Source organism: Mustela putorius, unplaced genomic scaffold, assembly GCF_011764305.1.
Source record: "Mustela putorius furo isolate JIRA1106 unplaced genomic scaffold, ASM1176430v1.1 tig00000129_pilon_pilon_pilon, whole genome shotgun sequence".
In the NCBI taxonomy this organism is placed as follows: Eukaryota; Metazoa; Chordata; class Mammalia; order Carnivora; family Mustelidae; genus Mustela; species Mustela putorius.
In genome coordinates, this window is record NW_025421290.1 from 20,578,586 (window position 1) to 20,589,404 (window position 10,819).

The 10,819-nt window shown below is 42.1% G+C and overlaps 1 protein-coding gene across 1 annotated transcript in view; it reads right to left on the reverse strand.

Annotated features, from left to right (window-relative positions):
- Positions 1-9,556, reverse strand: part of VTI1B (vesicle transport through interaction with t-SNAREs 1B) — a 30,079-nt gene extending 20,523 nt beyond the window's left edge. The window contains exon 1 of the mRNA XM_004738992.3: positions 9,108-9,556. Coding sequence (XP_004739049.1) covers positions 9,108-9,222 — 115 coding nt within the window. The 5' untranslated portion in view covers positions 9,223-9,556. The remainder of the gene's footprint in view (positions 1-9,107) is intronic.
- Between the last annotated feature and the right edge of the window lie 1,263 nt (positions 9,557-10,819).

The window sequence follows — 10,819 nt, forward strand, 5'->3', positions numbered from 1 at the left end:
AATATGAAGTATTAGAAAAATTAATTCAGGGGCGGCTGGGTGGCTCACTGGGTTAAAGCCTCTGCCTTTGGCTCGGGTCATGATCCCAGGGTCCCGGGATCTCTGCTCAGTGGGGAGTCTGCTTCCTCCTCTCTCTGCCTGCTTCTCTGCCTACTTGTGATCTCCGTCTGTCAAATAAATAAATAAAATCTTTAAAAAAAAAAAAGAAAAAAAGAAAAATTAACTCAATGAGTAATTGGTGTTCACCAACCAGTTGCATATGATTATCCATAGTGATTATTTTTGCTGTTTCCCAAAATAATGGGGTCCTGTGGACACATACTAAAATTTGAGTGAATCAAAATGGCAAGCTTTCAATAATTTTACAACACTCATTAATACATTTGGAGCTGCATTCAGGCACTACGAAATCAAAACTAAAACATGATGAGGGGCATTTACTGTATTATCTGGATAATAATTTGTAGCATTCTGAGGTTTTATCTGGAGAGAACTTCAGATGCTACAAAACTAAAACTAGAAATTATGGCTGTGTTTAATATAATATTAAATGGCTTAATAATTAATCACATATATTAACAGACTATCATTGCCATACAAACTTCCTAAAAAGAACATATTTTGTCTATTATTCAGTCCTTTGTTTTAATAGGTGTGGATACCCGGTTTACAAGTAATGACAGGGCTCCTCAGCGGCACAGTCGGCAGGGCACCTGACTCTTGGTTTCAGCTCAGGTCATGATCTTCAGGGTTGTGGGACTGAGGCCTGCCTTGGGCTTTGTGCTCAGCTTGGAGTCTGTCTAAAATACTCCCCCATCATGTGAGTTTTCTCTCTAAAGTAAATAAATAAATCTAAGAAAAATTTAAAAAGTGATTAAAATGTGGAAAAACGTGGCAGAATAAAAATAAGATTACACTCAGTTTCAACACCCAATCATATATTATTAATAGTCTCTCCCCAACAATTCACAGTACTTATACAATCATTCAACAAATATTTATGGAGCACCTCATATGTATAAGGCACTCTTCTAGGTGGTTAGGATACATAATAAACAAAACAGACAAAAGACAGAGCTTGTGATAAGAAAGGGAACACTTACAAACTTTTATGAAGTCAGCATATGGCAATACCAAAAGAAAACAAGGAAACCACAAAAACTATCCCTGATGAACATGGGTACAAAAATCCTCAACAAAATTATCGAACCAAATTCAATGAAACATTAAAGGATCATACATCATGCTCAAGTGAGATTTACTCAAGGGACACAAAGACAGTTCAGTATCCACAAACCAACATGATATACCACATTAACAAAATGAAGGGTAAAAACAGTATGATCAGCTCAAAAGATGCAAAAAAAGCATTTGACAAAATTCAACATCCATTTATTATATAAAATCTCAACAAACTGGATACAAAAGGAACATACTTCAACAAAATAAAGGCCATACGTGACAAGCCCACAGCTAACATTATACTTACTCACTGGTGAATATAAAGCTCAAAGCTTTTCCTCTACTATCAAGAACAAGACAATGATGCCCACTCTCACCATTTATATTTGACATAGTATTGAAGTCCTAGCCAGAGCAAACAGCAAGAAAAAATGAAAGGTATCCAAACTGGAATGGAAGAAGTAAATTCCGTCACTATTTGCAGATGACATATTATACATAGAAAACCCTAAAGAGGGACGCCTGGGTGGTTCAGTTGGTTGGACGACTGCCTTCAACTCAGGTCATGATCCTGGAGTCCCAGGATCGAATCCCGCATCGGGCTCCCAGCTCCACGGGAAGTATGCTTCTCCCTCTGACCTTCTCCTCGCTCATGCTCTCTCTCAAATAAATAAATAAAATCTAAAAAAAAAAAGAAAAAAGAAAAAGAAAACCCTAAAGACTCCACCAAAAAAAGCAGTCAGACTTAATAATCAAATTCAGTACAGCTGCAGGATACAAAATCAATATATAAAAACTGACTGCATTTCTATACACTAATAATAAGCTATCAGAAGGAGAAATTAACAAAACAGTGCATTTACCATTGCAACAAAAGGAGTAAAACACTAGGGAGCCTGAGTGGCTCAGTCAGTTAAGTGTCTTGCCTTGGGCTCTGGTAATAATCCTGGAGTCCCAGGATCGAGCCCTGCATCAGATTCCCTGCTTAGTGGGGAGTCTGCCTCTCCCTCTACCACAGCTCTTGTTCTCTCTCTCTCAAATAAATAAATAAAATCTTAAAAAAAAAAACAAAAGACTAAGTTTAACCAAGGAAGTTAAAGACATGTATATTGAAAACTACAAGACACTGAGGAAAGAAACTGAAGAGACAAAATTAGTGGAAAGATAGTCCATGCCAATGGACTGGAAAAATTAATCCTGCTAAAGGTCTATACTACCCAAAGCAATCTACAGACTTTGCAATCCCTATCAAAATTCCAAAAGCATTTCTCACAGAAATAGCATAATCAATCCAAAAATTTGTATGGAACCACAAAAGACCCCAACTGGAACAAAGCTGGAAGTATCATGCTTCCGGATATTACAAAGCTATAGTCATCAGAACCGTATGGTACTGTAATAAAACAGATGAAAAAAATCAATGAAATAGAATACAGACCAGAAATAAACATACACACACAGTCAATTAACTTACAATAAAGGAGTCAAGAATATACAATGGGAAACTATACTGGGAAAACCCAGTCTTTCCCGCTCCTGTGTCTTTCTCTCTGTACAGAGAAAAACCCTGCGTGTATGCTTCTTATGTTTCTCCTTTACTACTCATATAGAACACTTCACTTCTGGTCACCAAATGTATGGAGGTTTTTCTCCACACCAAACAATTCTCTACAACACCAAGTGAGTGTCCACAGTTGAACTTAATTCGGTCACTATTTGCATGGAGACAGCATTAGATTCCACAGGTTAAGGGTTCAGACTCACGAGATTACCCCCCAACCCAAACACACACTTTAAATGTCAGGGACAAGTAGCAGATCCCCAGGTTAACCCACAACTTCTGTCCAATTTGGGTACAAATTGGCGGTTCTTATGACACTCTCTTCAGGCTCAATTAATTTGTTAGATATGCTCACCCGCTTCAGGGAGATGGCCACTTACACTTACCAACTTATTAAGGGTTATGATAAAGAATACAGAGGAACAACCAGATAAAGAGATACACAGGGTGAGGTCTGGGAGGGTCCTGAGTGCAGGAGATTCTGTTCCTGTGGAGCTGGGGTGCATCGCCCTCCAGGTCTGGATATGTTCACCCACCTGGAAGCTCCCTGAACCCTATATATGACTGGGATTTTACAGAGGCTTCCTCACATAGGCATGGTCAATTAGTAATTCCAACTTCAGCCCCTCTTCCCTTTCTGGAGGACAAGGCATAGAGCTGAAATCCAAGCTTCTAATCACTGGTTGGTCTTTCTGGTGACCAGTCCCCATCCAGGAGGCCATCCAGAGTCATCTCCTTAGAACAAAAGATGCTCCTAGTGTTCTTATCACTTAGGAAATGACAAGGATTTCAGGAACTCTGTGCAGGAACCAGGGACAGAGACCAATGTATCTATATATTTGTGTTATCTCATAGGAAAAGACAATCTCTTCAATACACAGTTTGGGGAAAATTTTACAGAAAAATACAAAAGAATGGAAATGGACCACTACCTTATACCATATACAAAATTAACTCAAAATGGCCAAAGACTTGAATGCAAGACCTAAAGCCATAAAACAACTAAAAGAAAACATAAGAGTTCCTCAACATGTCTTAGTGATGATTTTTTTGGATTTGACAACCAAAAGGTAACAAAAGCAAAAATAAACAAGTGGGACTACATCAAACTAAAAAGCTTCTGCACAGCAGAGGAAACCACCAACAAAATTAAAAGGCAATTTACCAAATGGGAGAAAAGATTTGCAAATCATGTATCTGATAATGGATTAATATCCAAAATATATAAATAACTCCTACAACTCAAGGGCGGGCAAACAAACAAACAAACAAAACCCCTAAACAATTTAACTAAAAAATGGGTGGAAAATCTGTATAGAATTTTTTCAAAGAAGTCCTAGAGATAGCCAACAGTACAAGAAAAGGTACTCAACATCACAAACATCAGGGAAATGCAAATCAAATTACAATGAGATACTACTACCTCACACTTATCAGAGAATGGCTATTAACAAAAGATAAGAAATAGGGGCACCTGGGTTGCTCAGTGGGTTAAAGTCTCTGCTTTCGGCTCGGGGGTCCTGATCCCGGGGTGGGATCGAGCCCCGCATCGGGGCTCTCTGCTCAGCAGGGAGCCTGCTTCCCTTCCTCTCTCTCTGCCTGCCTCTCTGCCTACTTGTGATCTCTGTCTGTCAAATAAATAAATAAAATCTTTAAAAAAAAAAAAAAGATAAGAAATAACAAGTGTTAACAAAGATGTGAAGAAAACAGAGAGCTTGGTTTTTGCTCAGTTGCTTTCAAACTTGACATGAATCAGAAATCCTCTGGACGAATGTTAAAACAGACTGTTAAGGGGCACCTGGGTGACTCAGTTGTTAAGCGTCTGCCTTTGGCTCAGGTCATGATCCCAGGGTCCTGGGATGGAGCTCCGCATTGGGCTCCCCGCTCATCAGGAACCCTACTTCTCCCTCTCCCACTCCCCCTGCTTGTATTCCCTCTTTCACTATCTTCTCCCTCTCTGTCAAATGAATGAATAAAACCTTAAAAAAAAAAAAAAAACTGTTCAAACAGTAATAAGGTAAAGCTTGGGTGGGACCCAGTAATTTCCATTTCTAAAGAGTTCCCAAATGATGGCGATGCTGGTGGTTCAGGGATCATGCTTTGAAAAACACTGCTAGTGAAAGGAAGACAAATACTACACTATTAACTTCAGAAATACACAAAGCGTCTAGTATATTAGAAGGTAAGTGCTCTAGGAAAAAAGAGAAAGTAGAGCAACATAATAGCTGCATACAGAGCTGGTATTCTTGGGTTTTATCTAAATATCCAAATTTCCAAGAACAGTAACAATGGCTAATGGCTCTTGTCAGGCAGTATTTTAAGGGCTTTATATATATTAAATAATTTAATCTTCACAAAACCCTTATTAAAAAAAATACTATGATTTACCCCCATTTTGAAGAGACAAAGTAGTTAGCTTGAAGTAAGCTGTCCAAGGTCACACAGCTACTAAGAGATGGATCCAGGATGTGAACCCAGCAGTCTGTTTCTAGAATCCTTGCTATTAAATATTATAGTATACTGCCTCTCAATTCACATAGTATCTTCTTCCTTAATGTTATTTTTAATGTCAAGAGAACTACTTTGAAGGCTTTGAAGGGCTAGACTGGATATACATTATGCTCTCTATTCTATAAGCACCCTGATGCTTTCATCTACAACCCAAATAAGCATGTTTCTTTTATATATTTTTTTAAGATTTTATTTAGTTATTTGACAAAGAGAGAGATCACAAGCAGGCAGAGAGGCGGGCAGAGAGAGAGAGAGGAAAGCAGGCTCCCTGCTGAGCAGAGCTCGATGTGGCAGAGCTCGATCCCAGGACCTGAGATCATGACCTGAGCCAAAGGCAGAGGCTTTAACCCACTGAGCCACCCAGGTGCTCCCTCTTTTATATTTCTTATTTAAGTTTATCATTCAGTCCAATGACCAAGTGAGAAAATGCAGATACCCTTGAATCTTTCCCTCTCACTCCCCATGTCCAATCAGTCTGGTTAATTTCTGCCTCAGAAATTGGATTTAGGACACTCTAGATTCCTATGTTACTCAGACAATTGCCACAAAGGCTCCTAACATGGTCCACTGTATCCAGGGTCTTATGCTTCTCCTTCATTCTCTGTTCAGCCATCAGCATTCCCCTTCTAAAATAAAATCTGACCATATTAGTTAGCTGCTTAAAATTCTTTACTGATTCTTTATATCAAGCCCAAATGTCTTTTTTTTTTTTCCCATATAGGTAATTTGTTTATCCAGACCAGTGATCACAATTATATACAGAAAGATACTTGGGTTAATTATTTGCTTTTGACTTATAGTAAATATTCAGTAAATATCGGATGAATGAAAGTTAAACAAATATTTGCTTTAAGTTTTCTCTTCTGCACTTAAATTTCATAGGAGCAAAGACTGTCTGTGTCTTTGACTACTGTATTTCTGCACCTAGCTCAGAAAAGGCTGTATAATATGTGCTCAATAAATATTTGACAAATAAAACGTTTTGCTGAGTACTTTTTTTTTAAAAGATTTTTATTTATTATTCATTTGACAGAGATCACAAGTAGGCAGAGAGGCAGGCAGAGAGAGAGGAAGGGAAGTAGGCTCCCTGCTGAGCAAAGAGCCAGATGCAGGGCTCTATCCCAGGATCCTGGGATCATGACCTGAGCTGCAGGCAGAGGCTTTAACCCACTGAGCCACCCAGGCGCCCCTCCTGAGTACTTTTTCCATGTCAAGTACTTTGTGAGAAGTCCAAATGTCTTTTTTTTTTTTTTAAGATTTTTATTTATTTGACAGAGAGGGAGAAACAGAGAGAGGGAATACAAGCAGGGGGGAGCTGGAGAGGGAGAAACAGACTTCCCACGGAGCAGGGAGCCCGATGTGGGCCTCAATGCCAGGACCCTGGGATCATGACCTGAGCTGAAGGCAGCTGCTTAACGACTGAGCCACCCAGGTGCCTGAAACCCAAATGTCTTAATGAGATATACAGGTCCCTTCACAATCTGGCTGTGTCTCACTCTGCTCATCTACTATTATTCTCCCACACATACCCTAAGCTCTGTCTGGCTGTGAGTATTCAACTTTCTATTCTGTTGTTGCTTTTTCCCATTTCCCTCTGTCTGGCAAACTCCCATTCAACCCCTTATACTCAGTTCTCCTTTCTGCAAAGCTTCCCTCTCCCAACACTCAAGTAAGCCTTTTCTTTATGGTCTCAAAATCATCTTAGGACCAATCACAAACTCTTTTGTAAATCTGGTCCCATTTAAGGCAAGAACTCTTGAAACTTCGTAGGGCCCAGGACAGTGACCAATACATAATAATTTTTAAGTATTTACTTAGAACCAGATCGAGTTCATTTATAGAACATGAGCAAACACAACAGCTGTATTATGTATATTATTCAGAACCTAATAATTCATGATGGAAATTAAAGCTCTGAAAAGCCTATGAAGTAATCTCAGAACTAGAAAAAAGGATTCAGAGATGAGGCACTGTGTGTTTGCTCAGCTAAGTTCAATTTATTCAACAAACATTTACTTAACAGTGTGAACAAAGTAGTGAGCAGAGATTGAAAGCTGTTGAAATTCTTTTTTTAACCTATGGATATGTGTACATTGTATTTATTTACCCATTAAACAACCAAGTCTATTTCCTGAAACTTCTATTAAGAGTATTGTGTTCTTGGGTAGACATTCATACCTTTTTTTTTTTTTTAAGATTTTATTTATTTATTTGACAGACAAGGATCACAAGTAGGCAGAGAGGCAGGCAGAGAGAGAGGAGGAAGCAGGCTCCCCGTGGGCTCAATCCCAGGACCCTGAGATCATGACCCGAGCTGAAGGCAGAGGCTTAACCCACTGAGCCACCCAGGCGCCCCACATTCATACCTTTTTAATTGTCCCTTTGTAGTAATGAGAAGGTTAGGTAGATGATGAGGTGAACATAACTCAGTTTTCTGTTAAGGGTTAATAAACCCTTCCAGAAATGAACACTGCAAAATTTAATTCAGCACTGAGCTGAAAAAATGTCTATTTTTCAACCATGTAAATCAGATCCCATCACTCTCTTGCTCAATACCCTGTAAGTGCATCCATCACATTTAGAAAAAAGTGTGAATCTTTCACTTGGGTCTATAAGGCCACAGAAGATCTGGCCCTGCCTACCTCTATTTAGCCTCATCCATAACCACTGTCTCCTTTGCCCATTTCACACTGGCCTCCTTGCTCCTTCTAGAACCCACCAAGTTTATTTCTGCTTAAGGACCTTTGCAATGCTATTCTGTCCTCCTCACACTCACTTCTCCCAAATTTTCACATACTCTCTTCATTCAAGTCCTTGCTCAAATGCCACCTTCTCAAAGCCTTTCACAGCCGCCCTATTTAATATTAGAGTCCTCCCTTCCTTCCTTTGACCTGCATTACTTTCCTCTTAATATTCATATATCATCATCAACCCACTAGAACAAGAATTTGTAAGTCTCCTCACTGCAATAATTTGCAATATTACCAGCATTTACCAGAGTGCCTGGAACACAGCAGTCTCTTTCAATAAATAACATTTATTGAGATAAATTGAAACATCTAACATTCTCTGGCATTCTCACTAGAGTCATTCAATTCACCTGACCTCAGGAAACTCGCAGAGCAAACACTCTCAATCCCTGAACCTTAAGTAAAAACAAAACCAAGTCTTATCAGCCTTGACATCAAGATCTATTTGTTCTGAGTGGCAATGAACCTGGTGGGTCTTCCTAGGGATTTAATTGGAAAACTAACTCCAGCAGGCAAAGTCTGCATCCAGCTGAATTTTGCAATCAAGGAATAGGAAACATTTTAAGCATAAAAGTACCTAAGAGGACCACCCCTAAACCCACAATACTGACTTTAAAGACCCCCCTACCCCAACCTGATACTTTACCAACCCCAACGTTATTTTTCCTTTTGATGCTTAGCCCTTTTGATGCTATGGATCCTTTGCCAGTCGGGTGAGAACTACAGACTTCTCTTGAGAACGCTTTTAAATGCACAAAATAAAAGGTACAGGCAGTAGTGAAAGAAACCATTCTCCTATGCTCTTCTTGCCAGGGTGAACATGAGACAAGAAAATTTTGAAGGCACAGCAGGATCAAGAGGAAGAATCCCTAGGAGACAACACTCCGAGGTTCACCACCCCCCGAGCACCCTCAAGTGGTAGCAGGGAAATACTGAGCGCCGAGACCCAGCCAACCCTAGGGGGCGTGTCTGAGAACATGCATCCGATGGGAAAAGAGACCCGGTTCAGGAGAAGGGTGTGTGTGGGGGGGGGGGGGACACCTCTTATTCCCTAGATCCGCGCGGGGCCGAGTTCCCCACGGCTCGTCCCGCCCTCGCCTCACCTGTCCCGGCCATCCCCAGGAGCCGCTCCGGCACCCCTCGCAGGTCTTCATGGAGGCCGCGGAAGATCTCGTGAAGTTTCTCGAAATGCTCTGAGGAGGCGGCGGAGGTGGCCATGGCGCAGGCCGCGCTCCAGCACTGGCCACCGAGATTTGGGGCACTGGGCCCGCTCCTATCTGGGCGGTCAGCCGCCCAACCCCGCAGACATCACGGCGACCGCCTCCACCACTGCCGAGGACGAGACGCTTCCGGGGCCGGGGCGGGGTCCTCCCGAGCCGGAATGCCCACCCTCCCTACATTCCGTCACTGAGGGAGCGCCGGGCGCGAAAGCCTGACGGAAAGTCGAGTTGGCTGCCCGCCCGGACAATTCCTGAGAGGGTGGCAGCGGGCCGGGCTAGAGGCAGTCCTGAAACCCCGGAAATACCCTGTCCTGGAATGGAGAGAGCGCCACAGCAGAAGGGACTATGAGGACCCGCGGGACGGGCAGCGCGCCGACCTGTCCCGACGGCTCCGCCTTCGGGTGCTGGTGGGGGAACGCTGCAGTGCATGCTGGGAGCTGTAGTTCAGCGCGAAAGACGGCCGGAGTCCGTGGTCACGCGTTGGTGGGGGCGGTGGTTCTGTCGGCGCCACAGCCGCAGTGGGTTGTACTGACCAGACTATATAGTCTGGTATCGGTAAGCGACTGAAGTTATCTTCACTGTCATCTCATTGTTTGGCCGCTCTGACTTCCTCAGTTCGCGTCCTGACTAAACGGTAGCTTTCAGCCCTGGAAAGCTAGCCGGGCCAGGTTCCAGCTTGCCCTCGAGCGGTAAAGCACTTTCACTGGGCAAGTCAACTGACCAGGGTCATGTGCTTTCAGAAATGGTCTCCAGGGTGATTCCCAAAACACACACTCAGCCTCTCGCGTCTGGGCTCGCCTAGTGCATTCCTTCACTCAGCAGGTCTTTGTCAATGTTACTCGTAGTCATCACACCAGGTTTGGGCCTACGTTGTTGAATAAAAGAACCCCTCCGCGCGCGGTTATTTTATAATGTGGTGAGCAAGGCGGGCCCGGCTTCATCAGGTCTCTTTCCCATCATGTAGTGTGTTAACAATCACAAAGTCCTTTTCTGCATTTCATGGGTTTTCATGGTTCAGTGACGGGAAATTCCTATTTTCAACTTATTTCATGATTTTCTTTTCAAAACCCTTTCTGAAGTATTTGCTTGGCAGCCCAAGATATAAAACAACCCAGACGTATTAAAAGATATATGACTGTTCAGGGGGAAACGATGTGATTTATAACTCCTAGACCTTTATTTTTCTTAGACTAATTCATTGACCACTGATTGAACGCATACTTTGAGCTCCTAATGTTCACTGAGTATAGAGACAGCAAAATCTGAGATAGTTAGTGGAACTGTACTGTCCTAAGTCCCACAGCACTGTTAGAGAAGGGGCAGGTACAAAAAGGAGGTGTGGGGGCGCCTGGGTGGCTCAGCGGGCTAAAGCCTCTGCCTTCGGCTCAGGTCAAGATCCTAGGATCGAGCCCCACATCGGGCTATCTGCTCAGCAGAGAGCCTGCTTCCTCCTCTCTCTCCGCCTGCCTCTCTGTCTACTTGTGATCTCTGTCAAATAAATAAAATCTTTAAAAAAAAAAAAAAAAAGATGTGGAAAAATGGGATCTTTGAACAGTACCATAAAAGACAAGTAGACAAATGGGTGAATCAACAAT